The sequence below is a fragment of the Aplidium turbinatum genome, chromosome 11 (genome assembly GCF_918807975.1).
Source record: "Aplidium turbinatum chromosome 11, kaAplTurb1.1, whole genome shotgun sequence".
NCBI lineage: Eukaryota > Metazoa > Chordata > Ascidiacea > Aplousobranchia > Polyclinidae > Aplidium > Aplidium turbinatum.
In genome coordinates, this window is record NC_137482.1 from 22,082,282 (window position 1) to 22,106,677 (window position 24,396).

A 24,396-nucleotide genomic window follows, 5' to 3' on the forward strand; every position below is an offset into this window, starting at 1 on the left:
AGGCTACACATAACCGTTAAAGATGCTAAAAGCGGCGTGAACTAAAAAGCTGTTCCTTTCCTTGCAAAGCTGTAGGCCTATCCATGCCACGATTTCTTTTGCTGTAGGTTAGGTGTAAAACACATTGCACTTTTAGACATTTGTTTCAAGTAACAAACGAACCAAACTGAGTTGGTAATCAACAACGTCTACAAGCGTTGTATCAATATAAAACGTATGTCGGTAAAAGAATAATATTTTGTGAAAGTGTGAGCATGGCGTATTAAAATGTCGTTTAATATCTTGCAGAGAACCAGACAATGAACGTTCAACAACAGTTCCATAAAATGCGCCAATTTCTTGTAGAATTTATAAATTAGCATGTTACATTGGTATACAAAATGTTTAGAAAACAAATGGCTTACAAGCTGTCGCTGAAACGTCATCAATCAATATAATCCGTTGAAAATATAAGCATTGTTACGTCGTATTTGTCCGCCTCCTTTTCTATGTTTAAAAACTAAATTCGGATTCCCTAAGTAGCACCTGGCAACCCCTGCTGTCTCACCTCGAGGTGTGATCGTTACGTCATAATTACATTTGCGCCTTTGCGTTCGTTACTACGTTTCTTTGTGCTTTGAGTTTTGTTAAGTGGCAGTAGGCTACATGTAAAGATCAGCTTAACGTTTACAGCAACTATAGTTAGCGACTGGTAGTTAATTCTAGCTATTTAACGGTGCTGCTGTTTTTTAGTTGAATAAGAGTTAGCCTACTGCGTTAATGTACTGTGTGGTTGAAGCATAGTTGAACTCTGTGCAGCAATTTCATCTGTCGTTGCCGTTGGCCTATGTGGCCAAATCAGTGATTATCACAGTTCACGGTAAGCTTAACATCCTACTGCAACCTTTGTGATAGGCTAGGCCAATGTGAATTTTAGTGTCAATGGTTAAGTGTAATAAGTACCTCGTCTTATTTCCCGATGTTTAAATCAAGTACGGGACACACCTATGATGTGAAATTTATAGCATAATATTTTACTGTTTACCGTTTATATGTTCAGTTTCGATCTACAACGGTAGAATTTTCAATTGTTGGGTTTCTCCCTGTGCTGTTCCGTGCGCCACAAAATAGTCGGTAAGAATTCATTAGGCCTATAATTCGTCATCTGTAATTCCGCATTAGGCCTAATTCGTAAGTTTTGTTTGCTAATCGTTGTTTTGCTGTGTTGTCACAGAAACCTTCTTCTTCGTTTGACCTTCTGCTTGTTCGTTGTCGTCGCTGTCGTTGTCGTCGACAGTTGAATACATTACCGTCACTCTGTGTGCGTGTTCGTACGTTACATAGAAGCGTTTCGACTATTGTGGACAGTCCTCGGAGTTGCAGCACTCAAGTCCCGAAGGTTTGCCGTAGGCTTAATTGTTTCTACATTTGTTTATTTATGATGAGCGTCCAAGGCAGTAGTCCACTCGAGGATGCTTCTGCAGCCAAGCAAGCTGAGTTCGATGGGGCCGCAAAAAATTTGCAGCAGTCCTATCTGCATGGAGAGCGGCTAATGCTTCATCCTAGTACTAAGTTGGAGGCATTCCGTTCCTACTGCTCCGAAGTGGACCGAAAATATCAGGAAGTTGTTAATATGATTGGAGATGATAGGGAAACCGAACGCTCCCTAATAAAAGAAAATAAGGTCGAGTTTGACACTCGTTGCAAGGAGTGGCTGGAAAGAACAGCCAACTTGCCTGTGCCATCTACGTCTTACAAGAAGCCTAGTTCCTCACATCGTTCCGTGAGCCTACGCTCTGGAAGCACCAGCTCGCGAGCAAGCTCAAAGCAACGTGAAGTACTGATCCAACTGAAACTGGCTCAGCGAGAAAAGCTTCATATTCAAGAAGAAGCTCGGATAGAAGCAGAGAGGAAGAAAGAAGAAGCTGAGAGGAAGAAAGAAGAAGCTCGGATAGAAGCAGAGAGGAAGAAAGAAGAAGCTGAGAGGAAGAGCAGGCAAGCTGAACACAAAATTGAAATGTTACAATTGGAATTGCAATCTCGGGCAGAGGCGATGAGTGACGCTGATTCACCTTACGTTACTGTCGATGAAACTGGATTCACGTCACCTGGTCTGCCAAACAGCAAGGAGAATGTTTCCTCCCGTTTGACAAAGAGACCCTCTGTGCAATTTCAAGAAACATCTTCTCCTGTCCTTTCATCTCCTTATGCTACTCATGATACTAAAGCTAACACGCCTAATTCTACGTTACCTGCAGCACGCTCGACTCCTCAAGTAAATATTAGTTCGCCAAGTTTGGCTTGGCAACCGAAAACAATTAAACGTGACTCGTATGGACCAGATTACCAACCTATGTCCCATGTCGGTGAACAACCAGGGTGCTCCTATCAGCAGCCCCAACAACCAAGTAGACATTTCTCTTATAGTGACGAACGTTTCTTACCACGACCAGAAATACTTTCATTTAAGGGTGACCCCTTAACTTACCAAAATTTTGTGCGTACGTTTGACGCACAGATCGTCCCGCTGGTACATAACGATCAAAGGAAGTTGGTCTATTTGTTACAACATTGTCATAGTGACGTAAAGCGTTCAATAGAACATCTTGTGAAGAAACCCGATGGCTATGAGCTGGCAAGGAAGAAGTTGTACCTGGAGTATGGCCAGCCCCATATCATCGCAAATGCAGCAGAGCAAAAACTGAAGAGGATGCCAAAGGTTGGGCATAACGATCCTCAAGGCTTAAAGGATCTAGCCAATGCCATGGATGTGTGTCTCTCAACCCTGGATGACATTAATGAGTTTGCTGGACTGAATTCTCTGGACACAATGATGGTAATGATTGAGAAGTTGCCATTCCGTATGCAAGAGGCATGGGCAGAGAGATCGGTTATGGTTCTGCACAACACAAGCCGTGAAGCAGGATTCAGAGATCTTGCAGAATTTGTTGGCATGCGAGCAGAGATCCAGAACTCCCTCTACGGAAGTAGGATTCATAAGGCGAAGGAAACTCACCAGACCCTGGCAAAGAAACCCAGTCGGAAGGATCGAGTCTCAGCATTTAACACGGACGTTCCTCCGCTCAAGGGTGTATCAAAACCATCTTTCAGTAATGCTTGTCTATGTTGTAAACGCAAGTCGCACAAGCTTGTTGATTGTGACGAGTTTAAAAACATGATGTACAAACAGCGTAGACAACTGGTTTACGATGCACACTTATGTTATAAGTGTCTGACTAGCACAAAGCATCAAACTCGCGACTGTAAAGTTGACAGCACATGTACCATTGAAGGGTGCAAGGGACGTTTCCATCATACTTTGCTCCACAACTCTAATCCACCTAATTCATCTCAGCCACGCAGTGATGAAGAACAAAGGGGAGTTCTTTCTTGTTCAGTGACGGAACCGCGGCCGCAAGATAAAGACGTGGGTGTCTGCAAGACCTACCTGTGCATTGTGCCAGTAAAGGTTAGATACAATGGCAATGAAGTTTTGACTTACGCGTTCCTCGATCAAGGTTCTACAGCAACCTTTTGCGCTAACAGATTAATAGACGTTTTGAATATCACTGGGGATAAAAGAGAGATCTCACTATAGACTCTTTCTAACACGTCTAAAATATATGATGGAATATCTGTAAGCTTGTCTGTGTCCTCCCTAGATGACAGACGAAAGTTTGAGCTGTCTGGAGTCCTGTCAATTGATGAAATTCCTACAACTCCAAATGCCATTCCGAGTCAAGAGGAACTGTCTGGATTACCCCACCTAGGTGATCTGGAATTTCCCTGTGTGAAGGGTGGAAGTGTGACTCTGTTGATCGGTGTCGACAATCCAGAAGTGTTTTGCATTCAGTGTTCACGGAAGGGATCACGCGATCAGCCAATCGCTATAAAAACCCCGTTGGGTTGGTCCTTGCTGGGCCCATCTCTGTCACCAACTTCCTCTTCTTCTTATCAAGTCAACTTTGCTCAATCAAGAGACATTGCCATCGAGCAACAAATCGAGTGTTTGTGGAAAACGGACTTTGGTGATGAAAAATCAATACTTGACATGCCCAACTCACGTGAAGATAGAATGGCATATGACATGATGACAAAATCAGTCAAGCAGATTGATGGAAAATATCAACTCCCGTTACCTTGGAGACCCTGTTCCTTGACTCTACCAGATAACCGCCAGATGGCTCATCGTCGTTTACTTAGCCTGCGAAGACGTTTGACAAGAGACGAGCAGTTGTGTAAAAAATATGTTGACGTAATAGAAACTTATCTTTCGAAGGGGTATGCGCGAGAGATTCCAACAGAGGAAATCCAAACAGTAAATACCACATGGTATCTGCCGCACCACCCGGTTTTACACCCTCGGAAGCCTGACAAGTTACGAGTGGTGTTCGACTGCGCTGCAAAACACCATGGCATTTCACTCAATGACGCCTTAATGCAAGGTCCTGACCTGGTAAACAATCTTGTGGGTGTGTTAATGCGTTTTCGGAAGGAAAGAATCGCCTTGGTTGCTGATATCGAGGCCATGTTCCATCAAATTAAGGTGGAGCCTCGAGACAGCGATGCACTACGATTCCTCTGGTGGCCTGGAGGAGATATGGACAAACAACCGGTCCCACACCAAATGTTAGTTCACCTGTTCGGAGCAACATCCTCCCCCAGTTGTGCTGGATTCTGCTTGAGACAGGCGGCACAGGACTTTGGTAGCCTTCTTTGTCCAGGCATTCCAGACATCGTCAAAAATAATTTTTACGTTGATGACTGCTTAGTGTCTGTGAGCTCTCGGGAAGAAGGAATACGAGTGATGTCACAACTCACTCAGCTGTTGAGCAAAGGTGGCTTTCACTTAACCAAGTGGCTGTCGAACGACAAAGGTGTTTTGGAATCGATACCGGAAAATGAACGCTCTAAGTGTTTAAGGAACCACACCTTTAATGAGGATAGCATTAACGAACACATATTGGGCGTCTATTGGACCGTGTTCACCGATGAGTTTGGGTTTAACGTGTCACTTCCTGAGAGACCCCTGACCCGCAGAGGTATTTTGTCTGCGACGAGCTCGCTATATGACCCCCTGGGGTTTGTTGCTCCAGTAACCTTGAAACCAAAGTTGTTGTTGCAAGATTTGTGCAAGCAAGGTCTCGGTTGGGATGACCCAATTTCGGCATCTGAAGTGGACACTTGGAATGAATGGATAAATCAGCTACACCAGCTTCACGATGTACGTTTGCCTCGCTGTTTCAAACCTCCCCACTTTGGCGTGGTAACGGAGCATGAACTTCACTATTTTGCCGACGCCTCGTCTGTGGCATATGGAGCTGTGTCCTACCTCCGTCTTGTTGATGATGAAGGAAGGATTCACTGTGCATTTCTGATGGGAAAGTCCCGTTTATCCCCACTGAAAACAGTTTCCATTCCAAGGCTGGAACTCACTGCTGCTGTTATGGCCGTGAGGTTAGATAAAATAGTGAGAAAAGAATTGAACCTACCCAATTGCACATCAAGATTTTGGACAGACTCGAGCGCTGTCTTACAAAGTATTTGTAATGCAAGGAAAAGATTCCCTACATTTGTTGCCAATCGATTGTCCACGATTGAACAAAATACAGACCTTTCGAAATGGAGACATGTGCCTTCAAAGTTAAACCCTGCCGATTGTGCGTCCCGTGGGATGAATGCGAGTACGCTGATTAGCTCCAGTTTCTGGTTGTCTGGCCCAACGTTTTTGTGGGAAGCCGAAGAAAGATGGCCAGAGTCTCCAATAAAACTACCTGATCTTCCAGCAGAGTTTGCGCCCGTCAAGAAACAACAAGTTTACGTGAGTGCCGCTTCAGAAGCTTCTTGTTCTACTGACCGATTGATTCATCGATATTCCAAGCTGATACGCTTGAAGAAAGCAACAGCGTGGTTGATGCGCTACAAAGAGTTCCTCATGATGAAGACTCGACCCTCGGTTTGCCAAGCTCCACTTAATCGATCTCCCATCACAGACCGCGAATTGAAGCTTGCTGAAGTGGAACTGATTAAATATGTGCAAAGAAGTCGCTTTGGACAGGTGCTAAACGTATTATCTGGAGGTGCCATGCTAACTAAAAGGACATTCTCACGATCCATGGTTAAATTGAACCCTATATTGGTTGATGGGGTCATTCGGGTTGGCGGCCGTTTGGAGCGAGCACCAATCGAAGAAGACGCCAAGCACCCGATCGTGTTACCTTTTGACTCTCACCTTACAGATCTTGTGATTACAAGTCACCATGCTCAAGTGGGCCATTCTGGCATGACCCATACATGGGCATCTCTTCGACAAACATACTGGATTCTGAAGGGAGGCGTCGCCGTTAGACGTGTCCTCGGGAAGTGCTTGCTCTGTAAAAAAAGGAATGCACAAGTTGGCAAACAATTTATGGCTGATTTGCCATCTGGAAGACTCCAACCCGATAAGCCTCCGTTTTCTCATGTCGGTGTCGACTATTTTTGACCCTTTATGGTGAAGCAAGGCCGCAGTTCACTCAAACGTTATGGCTGCGTATTCACGTGCATGTCAATAAGAGCTATCCACATTGAAATTACCCACACCATGTCTACCGACTCGTTTATTGATGCCCTTCGACGATTCATCGGTCGTCGAGGTCTCCCAACCGACATTTATAGCGACAACGGATCGAATTTTGTCGGTGCTGAAAGAATATTGCGTGAGTCCTTACAACTGTGGAACCAACAGAAGATTAATGAGTATCTGTGCCAACAAAATGTGACCTGGCATTGGAATCCGCCAACCGGCTCTCACTTCGGTGGAGCATGGGAGCGCATGATCCGTTCCATTCGAAGGATCCTAACTGCTCTGATGAAGGAGCAAACCGTTTCAGATGAAGCTCTCGTTACTTTGATGGTCGAAGTGGAGTCAATCATAAATTCGCGACCCATCGTTCCTATCACCTTTGACCCACAAGATGATGTGCCGTTGTCTCCCAATCACCTATTGCTGTTGAGAGAAGCACCAAACCTGCCCCCTGGACTGTTTGATAGAAAAGACTGTTATGTTCGACGCCGCTGGGCCCAGGTGCAATACCTAGCCAATCAATTTTGGTTGCGCTGGACCCGTGAGTTCCTCCCATTCATCATTCAGAGACAGAAGTGGTTTCAAAGAGAGAAGAACTTTGAAAAAGATGATGTTGTCCTCCTCGTCGACGATTCCCAACCTCGTTCGAAGTGGCTGTTGGGGCGAGTGGTTGACACATACCCAGACAATAAAGGGACTGTACGCACAGTTTCGGTGAAAACTCGATACAATGTGGTCAAAAGACCAATTTCGAAACTGTGCTTGATTTTGGAAACTGCTTAATGCAGAACAAAATGGACTGTTTACCTGTCGCCGGGTTAAAGGCATTGATCAATGTGTATTATGAACTATTGAACGAATTTCTGTTGGCTAATAAAGCCAAAAACAAACATTTCTTGTTGAGAATAGTGAAAAACACACTACCTGCTTCGAAATTTGCCTTTAATTGTGATAAGTGACTGCATTTTGCAACCCTTTGTTCATGAGGGTCCTCTTGAAGGCTGATTGGATTGTGAAACATATCGTTCCAAACACGACTTAGTTTGATCGTAAAAAATGTTCACTCAGTTCCTATTTTTGTGTGGGGGTGTTACGTCGTATTTGTCCGCCTCCTTTTCTATGTTTAAAAACTAAATTCGGATTCCCTAAGTAGCACCTGGCAACCCCTGCTGTCTCACCTCGAGGTGTGATCGTTACGTCATAATTACATTTGCGCCTTTGCGTTCGTTACTACGTTTCTTTGTGCTTTGAGTTTTGTTAAGTGGCAGTAGGCTACATGTAAAGATCAGCTTAACGTTTACAGCAACTATAGTTAGCGACTGGTAGTTAATTCTAGCTATTTAACGGTGCTGCTGTTTTTTAGTTGAATAAGAGTTAGCCTACTGCGTTAATGTACTGTGTGGTTGAAGCATAGTTGAACTCTGTGCAGCAATTTCATCTGTCGTTGCCGTTGGCCTATGTGGCCAAATCAGTGATTATCACAGTTCACGGTAAGCTTAACATCCTACTGCAACCTTTGTGATAGGCTAGGCCAATGTGAATTTTAGTGTCAATGGTTAAGTGTAATAAGTACCTCGTCTTATTTCCCGATGTTTAAATCAAGTACGGGACACACCTATGATGTGAAATTTATAGCATAATATTTTACTGTTTACCGTTTATATGTTCAGTTTCGATCTACAACGGTAGAATTTTCAATTGTTGGGTTTCTCCCTGTGCTGTTCCGTGCGCCACAAAATAGTCGGTAAGAATTCATTAGGCCTATAATTCGTCATCTGTAATTCCGCATTAGGCCTAATTCGTAAGTTTTGTTTGCTAATCGTTGTTTTGCTGTGTTGTCACAGAAACCTTCTTCTTCGTTTGACCTTCTGCTTGTTCGTTGTCGTCGCTGTCGTTGTCGTCGACAGTTGAATACATTACCGTCACTCTGTGTGCGTGTTCGTACGTTACAAGCATGAAAACTCAAACTGTCAAAAAAGAGGACATTTGAGCATTTTTTAGTGTCCTCGGAGGACAATTCATTTTTCTTGAAAAAAGAGGAGAAATCCTCTTAAAAAAGGATGTATGGTAGTTGGTAGCTCTAACTTAGATCCGAATTACAAAAACATCGCAGAGTTGGCCTGGCATATCCCCAGTCTGCTTTACCGATACTTAAACCCAACACAAAAGGCAAATGGTCTCCAGAAACAACGGCTCCGTCACGGGGCAAAGGCGACAATCAGAGGTGAAATGTCTTGGTAGTCAGGCAAGCCACCTCAAGGAGAACGACAAAACGACGCAAATTCAACGTTACAAGATTCATCACAATTATCATTATTTATTTGCGTCAGACAAAGCTGTCCATATCCAAAACAAAACAACGAAATAATACACAAACTGCAAATGCACAAAGATCACAGAGAGCCACTTTGGACGCCACTTTAAAAGCTCACTACATAGGCTATCTACTGTTACAAATTTACATACAATTAAATTATAGCCTAATCAATAGGGCAATTGACCCGCCGGAACAGAAATAAAAAAAATCTGAAAACATTGGTATAAAAGCTCGACATTCAATCAAAGGTGTAGCCTAGTGATACAAATCGCGCCGCGTACGCTTTTGACTTTTTGCCTCGTGCCGCGCTGCTTGCCGCGTAAACTTTCAAGAAATATCAGTAATGAAACTTTAAATTTAAATTGGAAACACGGATCACTTTTTTTTCCTTTAACGGAAACTCTCAGCTAGAACAGGGTTGCCAGATGGCCCTTTTTTAGGCAAAACTCCAGAAAACTGGCCATTTTAAATTGCAGTTGGCCTAAAAAAATTGATGCAAATAAGGCCAATTTTGACCGGTTTAGAAAGTATTATTTTAAGGAAATTCAATTTCAATTGTATTATAAAAGTATCACTTATCATCACTTAGAGCAGGGGTCGGCAACCTACGGCCCGCGGGCCGGATCCGGCCCGCCAAGCAAAATTATCCGGCCCGCAGCATTTTTGCAAATTGTAGTTGGCGGGCCAAAACGAACATCCCATTATTTTATGCTGCCATTTGGTTTTACATAACAGACAGGGTGGCCAGATTGGCCTTTTTAAGGCCAAATTTCTCGAATTTGGCCTTTTTTAAAGTGTGTTGGCCTTAGAAATTATACGTTTGGCCTTTTTCTAGATTTGGCCTTAAATTTGGCCTTTTTTAAAATTTACTCTTCAAAATGCATAATAATCAATACAGTAGCGTAGCCAGGAATTTTGAAAGGGAGGGGTTTTGACGAACCAGCGGCGGTGGGTCTGAGGGTTGTAAGCCCCAACCCTCCCCCCCTTGGCTAGGCCACTGAATCAATATTTCTCATATATCGTAACCTTACCGGATGAAACCATATTCACCATTGTTCAATACATGTTCTATGATTGTTTAATAGTCGTATTGTGATGCCGGCGCCGAGTCAGACTGCGCTGACCCGCTAAGGTAACGACTAGAACATCACACAACTAAGGCGAAAGAGCCATGTCCATTGAGTCCTGTCTTTGTCATGAGTTACCAATGGGGGTGGGGGAACTTATATACCAGTCCCAGGTAGCCCCACCCCCAAGTCCCCCCACCCCCCTTGGTAACTCATGACAAAGATAGGATTCAAGCTGCGTGGCTCTTTCGCCTTAATTGTTTGATGTTCTAGTCGTTACCACCCGCCAAGGCAGCCAGTGGTGCCAGATGTCACCACTGTAGCGGATTAAAACTCATCCGCTACAGTCCTTTTATACTTGCTACCTTTTGAGCTAATTTCAGAATTATTTTTGCTACAATTTATTAAAATCTGGTACGTCGGAAAATATCGATAAATATGAATATTATAGATATTATTTTGGAATTATAATGTCAACGTTCAAAAGTAGGTAGCCTATACAGAAACGTAACGTGTTCAACTGTTCACGTTTCGATCGATCGGTAGTCTAACCTAACACAACCGCCGGCTTGCCAGCCGAGTAGCCTACTGTGTATAATGTGCAAGGACAGCAAGGTGAATATATTGCCAAAGCTAAGCAACATTTCTACACATGAAAAAAACCAAGAAACACCTAAATAAAATACCAAACTCCTCTTAAAGTTCTCTGACTAAATTTGTCCATGAAGTCACTGATTCAGAAAAAATAGCAGAAATGGATGTTAGTTTAACCATAGCGTGCCATGCATCTATTCGCTCAATTGATCACATTGGTGATGTGGTGAAGTAGCCTATCATGGTAACATTTTCACTAGTTACTGCTGTAAAAACAAAGCCTAGAAACAGAACACAAATTCAACTATTGAAAGTTGTCATTAGAATTTTTTGGGGGCACCTTGACTTAGATAACCGCATGGTTTTTTCGGTGCCTCCATGGTGTAGTTTCCATATCAAAAAAAGCGATTTGTTATATCTCCTGATGTGTACTTTGAAAATGAATGTGGAGCTATGCCGAAATAAACTTGATTGATTGATTGAATTCGTTCTCACCTGTTGGACCAAAAAATGTGTTGCAAAAACTTCAAGTGCACCCTAAATATGATTGAATTGCACAACAGTGAGAATTTTTATATTTCATCAGAAAATGAATAAACCAACTGTTTAGAAGAAATTCTTCAATAATCCAATAAAATATAAGTACATTTGTTAAATATATGTAATTATGTATATTTCATTATGTTTAATATAAACAGTTAATATCCATTTAGCCTTTTTTATCTAATATTTTCCTTGTTTTGGTCTTTTTTTTTTGTATTATTTTGCATTAAGACCTTTTTATGGTCTGGAAACCGTGATTACAATGCTTATTTTATCTTGTTTGAGTTTGGCTTATTTTTGGCCTTTTTTCTACCTATTTGGCCTTAAGTTGGCCTTTTTTCTTGGTGAGTTTGGCCTTTTTTGCAAATTTTAGTCTGGCAACCCTGATAACAGAATTAAGATTACTAAATGTTATGTAAAACTTTCGCAATTTTTACTTTTACATATTTATCCGTAACGCTCACTTGTAATCACGTAGGCTGTGTACTTATGCCGCAACAATGCTTAGTTAGGGCATTGTCGCCATTTTGAATTTCCTTGATATTCTTTCTCTGCGAACTGCATTTTAGAGAGAGCGACGTTGCAGGCCTGACAGATAGTTTGATAGATTTGAAGTTTTAAGAATTAGTTTGTTTGAAGGTTGATAATTTAGAAATATGTGTAGCTTAGGAAGCAGGAATTGGCCTTTTTAGTGACAGCCGGTCCAGACTTTTAAATTACTTTATTTTTTAGAGTTATAATTTACTCCCAGTTCCATTTTTCCGTTTTTTTCAACAAGTGATTCTTGTCTTTGAAGAATTTGCTACTTGTTAGAATCCACCAAGCATAGGAAATTATCACAAAGCGCCTTTGTACCCGCGACCTATCGATCACGGGTCGCTTTGTTATAGTAAACTAGGTTTGGGGCAAAATTTAGCTTAAGCTTGCAGAAGGTAGCATCAAGGGCAGTTTCACATTGAAGTCCGGTTATATTAGCCTATTTACTGCATGCTAGTTGCAGGCTACATGAGTTGCGTTAGTAATAGTCAATTAACCGTATATTTAACGGCAAGTTGAGAACACAACTTACTGATGACCACTTGCAAGATGTTATGATTCTTGCCTCATCCAACCTATCACCTGACCTTCAGAAACTTTCTAGCAGGAAACAACATCAAATATCACATTAATGTTGTGCTGTCAATAAATAAAGTACTTGGTGTTTTCCGTTACCAATTGTTACTATTTTTCTTTATATTAATCTATATAAGCCTATAGTAGCTAAATATGGAGATACTCTGATAAGAACGCCAATTTTAACAATATTATGAAAAGTAAAGAAAACGGAAGTGCAAATGGAAAACTTGTACGGCCCGTTGACATCTGCGCAGTTTTGTTTTGGCCCGCGACTGAAGAAAGGTTGCCGACCCCTGACTTAGAGCCTGACCTATATTCGTTTTAATTTTAATTAGTGAGTAGAGACATAGGTAGAGAGTAGAGAATATGTTAGCGGTGGACAGGGCGGTTCTATTAAGTTGCACCTGCCGTAAACTGTAAAGTATACACTTGCCTTGTTTGTTAATGTGATGTGTTTGCATTCCATTTGTGCAATCTTGTCGTATTTTGTTTGCTGCTAAATAATTTCAAAACCGAGTATTAGTTTTAGTTCTTATGACATCTTAAACGTATTGATTTCGTACTGGCTTGGTTTGTGAATAAGTTTATTATAAAAGCCTACGACAACACATTTCACTGATTGTTGAACATTCCACGTTTACTTTTGATCCGGTTTGCGATACGCAAAATGCTACAGAACGACAGGGAATCTTTGCATTCGTTTATTTTTGATTTTTTAGATTCGTGGTTTTAAACTTCTATACATCAAATAAGTTTTGATGTGAGTGTAGGCTATATTTTATATTGCTATTGTGAAATTGAATTTTATACATTCTTTAGTTGATACAAACAGTGTTTTATTTTAATAATTCTTCTGTAGTCATGTATAGCACTGAAAAGAGTTTCCAATCCTGTAGTTGTAGACATCCTTGGTAAATATACTCAATAAGACAAATTCATGCTTATTGCTTAGCTAGATGTTCCGAATAGCACTGATCATGAATTGAAGTAATAATGGTTTCTAGTTTATCTGCTACTACAGTAATTTTTCATTAATCAAATTATGCAAACGAACCGGTCATTATGCTTTGACAGTGCTAAATTATTATCTGTCATATTTGATCGTAAAATGGCATTTTCAAAAAATTATTTCAATTAAGTTGTTAGCATTTATTTAGCCTTAGAAGTAAATAAAAAATTTGGCCTTATTTCATAATGGATTTGGCCTTACTATAGCTTGAGTATCTGGCAACCCTGAGCTAGAAGGCTAAGCAAAATAGCAAAGGCTACGCAAATGGCTTAACCATATCTGATACTGGCGTAGACCTTATGGTCTCGCCCTCTGCTAATTCAGCAATTTCACATAGAAGCAGTGACGCTAGAAACCTGAGATTTCTTGACTTTTACTTTTTTTTCTTGCCCCAACTTTTAATCCCGATTATGTTGGTATCGGATGATTGTGAAGTTCACAATAAACCTTTTGTCACAGCCAGTTATAAAATGCAAGAAATTTCCTGATATTCAATAGCTTGATTGACAGTTTACTATTAGCGTGCGGTTTTATTTTGTGTCTGTCAGTCACAACTCCACAGCGCTAAAATTCCATTCTCTACCCAGGCAGCAAAATCCGTCATTTTTACATTGATTCAATGTCGATTTTGCTGTCTGGGTAGGGAGTTGGTCTTTGACGCGATATGAGTCATTCTTTGCTGGCAGACAATGATTAGGAAGGTAATTTATTATTTGCGCAAATTGCTTTGTAGTGCAAAAAGTGCATGGAATACTGTTTGCACAGAAACGGAAAAACAAAATTGATGAAATTCTATGTTCTATGCAAGAGGACTTTCAAAATAAAATGTGAACTGAGAAATTTGACCAAGAAATGGCGAAAATAGGTCAAAAACCGAGTCTTTATCACCTTTTCTACCTAAAATACACAATCACGAATATATTTTGTGAAATAAATTGATTGAAGTGATAGATAAGGCTTTTGACCAACGGCATACTTTTTCCCGTTATTATTTGATGTAAGCTGACGGAGTAATTAGCAATAAGAGAGACGTAGACCTAATGGTCTCGGCCAGTAACTCTTGCCGCCAAAAGGAAGCAGTGACAGATACGGTTAAGCTATGCAAATGGCTTGCAGTTGACAGGGTTTTTGGGGCTGGCTTGTGAGGGAAGCTGAACGAGTGTTTTTGGTTAATAGCCTAGCTGATAAGCTCAGCTCCCAGTTACCAGGCTATAGGCCTAGTGCAACTACCGTATTAGTTACTATCAGAGATGGGCGTGATCTTGATGATCACAAGTGATCTTGAAGTGTAACAAATGTGCGGGAACATTTGCTGTTGCATATATAGAATATATCCAGCTGCGATCACCAGCTGTACCTGCGCATTCGCAAATGCGTGAGCACATTAGGTCAATGTGCATTCATCCATTGTGCGCGAGTAATAGCGTTAATTACCGTGATGCGAAACCACAGGTTGAAGGTTTGCGATTTTTTGCACGATTATACTTAGAGCAGTAGGACTAGACGAACATAATTGAACAAAAACAGGACGAATTTTCCGCTTATTAAATGATCTAGAATAAAAATTTAAAACAACCTTTGCGCATTTGCCTGTTTGACTAAGTCTTGTTTGGTATTCCCGACGTTTATTTTAACAAAGTGTTAATCCGAAGTGCTATTTTATATCGGCTGGCAATTGTCGATTTTATGTCGATGCAATGTTGTCGGACATTGAATCGTTGTTAAAAGCGAGAACTAGGTTAGTTGACATCCGAGGGGAAAACACGTGTCTTCTGTCTTCATAGTTGAGAAATGTTCTGGATTGACTTCTGGAGTGACTTCACACCTCAATGGTGACATCATAACGGTATAAATGGTCAGATTTCATGAAAGGCGGTATTCGGTAATGCAGTTGAAACAATTTACTGAGCAGCTGAAACAATTTAGTGTCGTTAGATGGTCCCGCAATACCGGATTACAATCCTGATAAAGCAGTTATTGCGTAGTACAACGATTCTATTGCAAGACGTCGCCCAGACTTCAACAGACGCTAAGTGATCATTTTAGCATTGTAGCAAGTTTAATTCTATTTACTTGTGCTATCGTTATTTGTATTTTGGCCTCCAAGGCAATTGTCGATTTTATGTGCAGATTTGGCCGCCGAGAAGGAGCTCCCGGTAGGCCACGATGGCTGCCGGAAAAAAATACGAGTTTTAAGGCCTGGAGTTGCAGGAGTCCAGAAAACCTGACTCCATACTCCTTTGCATTTAATAACTGATGCTAAGATTGCTGACAGTACATCAGTGAGATTTTGTATTATCTTGTGGGTGATGTTGTATTTTAATGTGTTTAGTAACACCAGGGATTACTTGCATTTATAACATTGAAGATGAAGACAGTTTACTTTTTGCTTTTTTTGTTAGTTTAACCAGACGTTTCAACCATTTTGCTCCTAACCTCTTCTAACTGTAATTTAACATGAAGTGGCTGCTGGTCTTTTTGCTGTCTCCTCATCATCATATGGCACAATAGTATATGGCATATTTTTTATATAATATTTATATAAAAATGTTTGTTTTGTATAAATGTTCTTGTTTATAAAAATGTTCTTGTTTGTGTTTGATGATTGACAATGTTCCTTGTTTTTATTTCAAAGCCTATGTTTTGTATTAAGGAAAAAAAGCTTACTTGTTCATGCTACCAAGTTTGTACACAGGCTGAAGTAGTCCCAACATGACTGAAAAGGTTGAGATGAATTGTGCCAAAGTAAATTCTCTAGTTGAGATGATAAAGAAAGCTGAAAATGATAGTCAAAAATGTGCTGCGCTTTTGGTTGTTGCCAAAATGGTCAAGGCAAATGAACTTTCTACCAACCAAAGAAAAAGAATATTTCTAGCAGTTGGAGATGATTTCCCTCTGCGCCTTTTGACCAACAATGAAAGTATGGAGTCAAAAAACGTTCTAATCAGTCTTGGACTCTCACTTGTATCATCATTTGCGTCAGAAGTAGACCTTGAATCTTCTAAACTTTATAAAGCAATTCCTGTTGTCATAAGCTTACTGAGTAAAAAATCAAATCTTGCTGCAGAGGATCAAATCGTGTTAACAGATTCTTTTCAGTTCCTATCAGCAATGGCTACAACAAGGCGAGGTTGCAACGTCATATTGAAAAATTGTGGAATTCAACCTTTAGTAAATCAATTTTTCTCAACGAAGCTAGATGAAAACTGTGAAAATATGTTTTGGAGTATTTTGTTCAATTTAATTAATGCGGACAAGGAATGTGTATGGCAAGAGAATATTACAAGTATGTCACATTTGCTTGATCATGTTTCTGAGTCCATTCAGAATAATCAAAGTAATAAAAAATTTGAGCAGTTAGAAAACCTTTATTTACTTTTGATGAAGCTCCCAAAGTGTCATTCAGAGCTGTATTTTAAACTATGTTGGATTGATAGGTTAACTGAATCATTGTATGACATCTTCCGTAGCAGAATCAATCATTCACAAAGAAATCCTGCCTTAAAATTATCAAGTTGCCTCACTGAGATTTATGGTTTAAAATGGACTCTGCGTCAGAATGAAACAAAAACCAAAGAGAAAAAACTTCTTTTATTACTTGTACAGCTGTCATGTGTAGAAATAAAAATGATAATCTACGAATGGACTGAACACAACTCTGCAATGTTGCAAGAGAAACAAGACAGCAATGAGACATCACTTTTGTTATCTTGTTTTGTAGTTTTTGAATCTGTATGTGCAGAAATAGCTGTATTTGATAGTACGGAAGATTCAATGGAGGTTTTGTCATTTAAAGATATTGAAAATATCCAAGCAACATTATCAGATACTGCAAAAGTTATCACTGAAAATTTACTAGCTCCTCTACTGCAAGAAGACAAAATTGATGATATTAAGCTTTGTTGTTTAAGAGCAGTAGGATCTTGGCTTAATCTTGAGGTGTATGCAACATCACAGATTGGATTAAGCCTTGCTCAAACCGTTTTATCAACTTTTAAATCTTGTGTAAAACTTGAACCAGATGATGCAATTAGATCAGCAACTCCTGCTATTTTGCATTATGCTGAAAATAGCAATTCATTGAATACAATCCTTGACCTTGATCTGGCAAATGTTTTCTGTGATCTGCTCACTGATTTAAAACTTGTCACAGATACCAAAACTTTGGCTGCTCAATGCCTCATGGCACTATGCCTTGCAACTGATAATCCAAGTTGGTTTGTGGACATCATTCCAAAATTAATGGAAAATGCCATTAAGAGTGACATTTCAGACATGGTTACTTGGTTTTATATTTCTACACTGGTTTTATTAATTTGGAATAAACAAACCCAATCACCACAAAACATGGGACAGAGTAAGCGGTTTTTTAAAAGTCTTACCAATATATTTCATCAAATGCATACAACTGACAGGAATCATATTGGAGTTAACAAGCGGTATGTAACACTTTTCTAATTTATGTAAAGTTGCTTATTTATGTATATATAAGCTACTTTATAGTAATGAATAGGCTAGCCTATACTTCGTCGAAAATAAGAGATTGCCGTCATAGTAAACAATTGACAAGGTGTTTCTGCATGGTTTTTTATGTCATGAAGTTTTTTAATTAAGTTGAACAACAATATGATTCAGTACTAATATTCGGATGCCGCCGATGTCGTACCCTGAACACGTCCCTCCCCCTGATGTCGTCCCTTGAAAACAGTGTTGCCAGATGTTCAACTTTTTTGTCCATTTAAATGTAGGTAAAAATTAGGGTTGTTCGAAATGAACTTTTTTAAGTCAATATGAAATTTTTGCCACCTTTTCCTTTTTTTTTAGCAAACATCTGAAAAAACAATTAGCCTACAAATTAATTTTTATTTTTGAGATGTATTCGAATAAAATCAGAGACTTTTAAAAATGGTAAGTTCCTACCAAATTGAAGTTTTTTTGTTTGTTCATAAACTAATCCCACAAGTTGTACCAAAGTGAAAGAATAACGTAACAAACACCACAATAAATATTGAAAATGTAATAACCTACTTTCGCAATTCTGCTGTTTTGGCCTACGCTTAAGTAAAAAAGTGTATTCCCAGCGAATATCAAGTATTTTCGGCAGCGTTATTCATAATCACTCACCGGGACGACATGGGCATTGACGCTCGAAAATCCAATGACGTCCTGAAATCCAACAGCCCGCTGAATATAAAGCTTTTTCTGGCTGCGTAAATGATTGTGCGTCCCGATGTATGAGGGGACGACATTGGCAGGGGACGACAAATTTTGTTTTCATGTTAATTACTTTTTGTTTAATATCAATTGACCTCAATGTGTCCAATTTAAAATATGTGGAAGCTAAAATCAGTGCGTTTCATATGGCAATCCAGGAAATTTGCATAGAAGAAAAGAACTTGATCTTGATACATATTTTGTTTTCATGTTAATTACTTTTTGTTTAATATCAATTGACCTCAATGTGTTTAAATGTTAGTTCAGTAAGGATGTAGGCCTACTCATGTTTATTTAAATTACAGTTTTGTTCGAGCATGGTAATTGTAAGTCATTAATGTAATTTAATCTGGAGAAAGTTGATTAGTTCAATTTGAAATCTAGGTGTCCACCTACCCAATTCCACAGTTTGAAAACTTCCGTTGAAGTTTTGTCAGATTTCCAATGAAAAACTAATATAATGTATAATTAATACTTGTCTTGAATAGAAAACCTTTTTGAAATTAGTTTCATGTTGCAGGTTTGGTGAAATTTGGCAAGATATCGAACAATTGTGGTCCATTGCAATGAAGGAATACATACGCGCGGTGCAGAACTGTGAAGATGTGGCAACAATATTGATGGAGAGTAGGTTGCCACGGAAAGTGAAATCATTGATAGTTTCATCCAACAAAAATGAAGTTGTCGAGTGTTATGGACTTCTTAATGCTTGTATTGAAACACTGGAACAATCCTAGAAATTTTATTCCTTTGCTTTGCTGAATAGATCTAGGTTGAGTAGTGTACAGTACACTCTGATTTCAGCTTGCTATTGCCAGTGGCGGCTCCAGCAACATAACTTGGGAGTCAAAAATAAAACTCTTTCTTAGTTATGAAATCATGTTTTTGAACAAAAGTATAATCACTGTCATTTTTGCAATATTGAGTAGGCATATAGAGAAAACACTGCCCTTCAACGAACAAAGGCAACTTTTTGGAATAGAAATTTCAATTATGGTTGTAATGAAGTTGTAGGCTACAATAGAAAGAGAACAACAAAAGAAAAACAAAATGTAAATTTGGCTAATAAGAAGAAATGTCGGCTGCATAGCCGAGTGGTGAGAGCTCTGGAACGGCAATCGAAAGGGCGCTGGTTCGACACCGTTCAAGAGCATGCGGCTGTGCTTTGGCAGGACATTTAAAGACATGCCTGAAGGTGGACACGAAGATTGGCTTCCTCGCCTACCCGTCCACTTAATCTAAATCTTCAACCACCGGGTGTAAACCTGGATACGACAACAACAAGAAGAATTCAAATTAACTTAAAGCTCCTTCGTTAATTCGCATTCTTCTGATCAGCCAAATTTACATTTCGTTTTTCTTCTACCATAAATAATTCACCACATTTTGCTTTATTTTTATTCTGACGTTAGATCCTGTAGAGTCACACGAAAACGTGCAGATTCGAGCTGTGTCGCACTCACAATTTTAAACTCTTTCTAACCTTAAGTGCTAGGCCTGTTCCTGTTTGACGTTTCAATCTGCTTCAGAGTTCCTTAGTTATGGAAGCGTTTGTATTTGAAGTTTTGAACCACCGCACTGTATTTTATTATCACGCTCATTGCAAAACCTTGACTCAGAATAAATGTGTCAAATAGTCACAAAAGCTCTGAAACGGACAACATTTGATAGTTTCGTGATGTTGTGTCACAGATAGGCTACATACTGGACGGTGCTGCAAAGCCAAACGCTTGCTGTATAATGCTGTAAGCTACGGAGTCTGTAACCAGTTCAACAAATCAATTCCCATCACTATTAGCAAATAACACAACCTTGTTTTCAATTGAGCGCTTGTTAGTTTTCTTTTAAAATTAACGTATCGGTACCAGAGGTGTAGGCTACAGGATCTGGATGCTAGTTTTTGTGAACTTTTTTAAAATTCTGTATACAAAGATATAAAATCATAATGAACTCCTGGCAACATTTTCAAACCTCGAGAAAGTTTTGAATCATTTCTTTTGTGGCAACACTGAAATTTTATTCAGGTCAATGTTGATTTTGTAAGCAGACTTGGACAACTAGAATTTTTGTAGTCTTTCGAAATTAGATGAGAATTATAATTAGAGTAATTTAAGCTTTTACAAATTAGACTAAGATTAGAATTAGAGCTACCCGAGTTTTCACAAATTAGAGTAGAATTTAAACTAGATTAGTATTAGTTGGACGCAGTTGTCACGTATATTTTTTAGTTGGGTTAAAACGCCAATGTGGTAACTCGGGATCAAAGTGTCATTCCACCATCACTGCGCCAAAACCACTTACGTTATAATATACATTGTAACGTCAGTGCATTGATGAATTAATCGAATTTTTCATGACCTTGATGCTCAAGGGATGGAATGACACTTTGATCTTGATTGTTTTATTGCATTTTTTTTTGTATAACGTTAAGAGCGCTGTATCCTTCCATTTGCCAAAAAAAAAAACTGTTGGACAAACTAAATTTTTAGCAAAACTGGAGAATGGATAAGAACTACAATTAAAGCAAACAAGTTTTTACCGAATTAGATTAGAATTACCGACATTTCGCTCTAATTTATCGAATTAGACTAGCAGGCTACTCGAATTATCTAGTTGACCAAGTCTGGTTGTAAGATCATAGTTTTTCCACATTCTAATCATCAGTTTTGGTTTTTGCATGTTTACTGCAATATGTGTTGAAAATTTTTAATGTTAGAAAGATAGACATACATAGGCTACAAGGCCTACATTAAGTTGGCAAGTGATGATAGACTTTATTAAGCTTACATCCTACATGACATGTTTTAGTTATTGCTTTGCTATGCACTGAATCGTTATTTCAGTAACCATAGTGGATGAAGTATACCATTACGCATTTGAAGGAAGAAAGATAACATCATGATTAACTGAATCACTGAAAAATAACTGAAACACATTTGGCTACAAGTCAGGGTGCTTGTTGTAATGTAGGGACCAAAAGTGCTATAGCCTAATCGGTGATCAGCCAGCTCAACCAGGTTACTTTTGCAATTTAGCCTGCCAGCAAACTCAAAATCAGTCTGCCAGAAATAAAATTCAAATCTTGCACGATGTATTATTGAGGTCTATATTGAAGAATGCCATGATTTAATCATTCTAAGCGTTTTTTTCTTGTTTCAAACACAATGAATTTTGTTGCAAGGTATATTTATTGAAGCTGCCTCAACCATCAAAGGAAGGTGTTGCGACCGTGCCAAATTTTTTTTCAACTCAATAACTTACTTCGGTCACAAGCACGTTTTTAACGTTCGCGTTTTGTCGCTTCTACCTTTTTCTCGACCTTTGCTATATTGACGTGTATTGTTTTGATATGATGGTCAGAAATAAAAAAACAACTGAACTGAACTGAAATCTGGCCACCTTTTTGTTTGGTCTCTTTTGGTCTGGCAGTAATTTCTGGACTGCGTATACGCGGTCTGAAAATTACGGTAACTTCTGGACCGCAACATCAGATCTGAGATATCTAGACATTTCTGGATTTGAATCCTAAAAATATTGGATTTTTGTCAACTGTCGCACTAGGGGTCACCAAACTACGGGCCGCGGGCCGGAACCGGCCTGCGAACTGATTTCATCCGGCCCGCCACGTGCTGCGGAAATAACAGCTGCACTAGAACTGTTAAGGAAAAAAGTTACCAAACTTTTTGTAAAGGACTGACGTTGCTGTTTATCATTAGGCCACAACAAATGGGAACAGTAGGGTGCGTCGTGTGGCTCCAAAAATTTAAAAAATGTTTGAAAAAAAAATTTTTTTTTTGTGGATCATGCTTGACTAAAAAAGCAAAATTACAAAATTTCAAAGAATTTGGTCAAGGTTTAGGTGCTCCACATCCCAATTGCCCGTAGCCTATCCACTTGTTAGCTTAACAATAGGGTGGATTGAAAAAAACATTTTTTTTAAATTAAAAAAAGGGGGTCTAGACCCCTGACAAATTGGCAAAAAACAACAACAAAACTAGTTTCAGGGAGTTGCACCACCTATTGGCCGTGCTACCCCCCATTTTATGGGGGAATACCCCCAAAATTCTCAAATCGGATGTAACTTTGGAACTGCTGGTGCTATGAACATGAGTTTGGTATCAAATGATGCAGAATCGTAATGTTTCTATCTTCTCCAAGAGGACTTTTTGCCTTAATTTCACTAGAAAAAAAGTTATGACAAAAAACGTATATTTGACAATGTTTTGGACAAAAACGGTAGCGCAAGCACAACGTAGGCTAATGGGTAAATGCACATGCTGTACTGCATAATATGCAGGTTACAGATGACTTGGATGCTTAAATTGCTTATTGCATTTGCAATAAATATACAGCATAGTATGCATAATATATGGTACATATGACGTAGAGAATACAAGGGTTAATCGAAAGCATGTTGGCAGTGGTCTAACGGTACAGTAGTGTGACTGGTAATACAATATAGTATTCATGTCATGTACACACACAGTAGCAAGTAACAACTTTACTGGACGACCTGGGGTTACTAACTGGACTGTTCAAAGTGTAGGTGCATAAAACATGATATATACACTACAGCATATATGATATACACTGTAATTGGTAGACGTAATTGGTGATGGGTAGACTGTGATCTGCCATGAAATCATTGTCAAGGAAATACCAGCACACAGATTGATATACCGGTACTCCATACTGCTGCATGTGCTAGACTACCTGTACCACATTGAGACTTCAGCGATCAGCACAATGAAATAATGATGAAATGATGATGATAATGAATAATGATAATGATGAAATAATGATGTGGTTACATATTATTTAGCGTAACTTATAAAAATGTGGTAATCTTTATTGAGATTATTTAAGTATGAGTTTAAGTATGAGAATAGTTTGTTTATAAGTTGAGTTGAATTTTACGGCTGTCTGACTACCTGATGAAATTTCTATTTATCTAATTTAGCTAGTTTGGCTATCTGACTCCATTATCTAATTTCCACACAATTGTTATTCGAATTATAATTTTAAGTTATCAGAAGGTGTTCGTATAATGTTGTAGGTCTATAACACAATTTGAATTTAAACAGTACAGAATAATAAAATTACAGGATAGTGAAACATTATCACGAGTTATTACATTTTAATTAAACAATCAATTTAATGTTTTTCTGAGAGCTAAACTGGTCTAACTGAGCTGGTTTGATGTGATCGAGCTAGTCCGATTTTATAGAGCTCCCGTCAAAGGACGAACAAACCATTTTATTGTGTGCGCCCTTTTTTCTATTTTCTTTGGGAGCAATTGAAATTATACGATGAAATAATGGATCGCTACAGGTTAACCCTAGTGGGAATTGCTTCTTGCTGTTGAATTCTTTCATAAGTTGACGGGATCGCACCATCTGACGAATCAGCCCATCCCTTCTTTCAAAACATACAGCATATAAGCTTGCTTCAGTCACGATTGACGTGACGCTCCACTGCTTGGTTGAGGCAAGGATAATCCAGCGGCAGAGGTTCGTCGATGACATTGTCAAGCTGTTGATCTGTTAGCGATCTCATGATAGGTGGCTCAGACTTATGAACTGTGCCAAGCTTCACAAGTTGGTGGTATGATTTTGCTTTAGTATTAAGCTGTGGCACAAGAAATCTGCATATTGCGGAAGCCACTTTAACAAGTCGAAATTCTGCCACTGAAATTGATTAGAATGCAACCGCCAACCAATCAGAACGTGTTATAAGAGGCTACCGTCCAATTGTGACCCTTCTAGCACTCATCCAGAGAGTTAATGCTTGTTTTGAACTTTATTTGGTAATTACAGAAGAAAAAGAGCAATAGCAGTGGTGAGAATCGAACACGCGTCAATGAAATGACTACTTTCTATCCCTAACCCTAACCCCTAAGCCAACGAGCTGACAAAAAATCCATCACTTAATTTGCTTTCTATGATCTTCTTTTCGCCATTTTTTACGTCACTTGAGCCGTAGCTCATGATTG

General features: G+C 39.2%; 2 protein-coding genes and 1 long non-coding RNA gene across 4 annotated transcripts; all 3 read left to right on the forward strand.

Annotated features, from left to right (window-relative positions):
- The first annotated feature begins 469 nt into the window (after window positions 1-469).
- On the forward strand, window positions 470-6,463 carry LOC145780324 (uncharacterized). The gene is made up of 3 exons (XM_082592026.1): window positions 470-1,113; window positions 1,214-3,497; window positions 3,642-6,463. Exons 2-3 carry the CDS (start codon window positions 1,418-1,420, stop codon window positions 6,461-6,463), a joined length of 4,902 nt encoding a protein of 1,633 aa, XP_082448152.1. The 5' UTR covers window positions 470-1,113; window positions 1,214-1,417.
- Window positions 6,464-7,316: 853 nt separating this feature from the next.
- LOC145779992 (uncharacterized) lies at window positions 7,317-8,474 on the forward strand. Of its 2 annotated transcripts, XR_014290584.1 has the most exons (3): window positions 7,318-8,034; window positions 8,215-8,288; window positions 8,389-8,474. It is a non-coding gene; the product is annotated as an uncharacterized LOC145779992 (long non-coding RNA). The 2 variants fall into 2 exon arrangements; XR_014290583.1 differs by having other exon boundaries at window positions 7,317-8,034; window positions 8,215-8,474.
- Window positions 8,475-14,714: 6,240 nt separating this feature from the next.
- Window positions 14,715-20,041, forward strand: LOC145779549 (neurochondrin-like). The gene is made up of 2 exons (XM_082591160.1): window positions 14,715-17,629; window positions 18,925-20,041. Exons 1-2 carry the CDS (start codon window positions 15,903-15,905, stop codon window positions 19,139-19,141), a joined length of 1,944 nt encoding a protein of 647 aa, XP_082447286.1. The 5' UTR covers window positions 14,715-15,902; the 3' UTR covers window positions 19,142-20,041.
- The last annotated feature ends 4,355 nt before the right edge of the window (window positions 20,042-24,396 follow it).

What these genes read in the sequence shown, in the direction of transcription:
- LOC145779549 (XM_082591160.1), top strand. Translation starts at nt 15,903, where the DNA reads ATGACTGAAAAGGTTGAGATGAATTGTGCCAAAGTAAATTCTCTAGTT. An exon ending in CATATTGGAGTTAACAAGCG is followed by an intron (nt 17,630 to 18,924) that starts GTATGTAACACT and finishes TTCATGTTGCAG; the next exon opens with GTTTGGTGAAATTTGGCAAG.
- LOC145780324 (XM_082592026.1), top strand. Translation starts at nt 1,418, where the DNA reads ATGATGAGCGTCCAAGGCAGTAGTCCACTCGAGGATGCTTCTGCAGCC. An exon ending in TTACGCGTTCCTCGATCAAG is followed by an intron (nt 3,498 to 3,641) that starts GTTCTACAGCAA and finishes TGTCCTCCCTAG; the next exon opens with ATGACAGACGAAAGTTTGAG.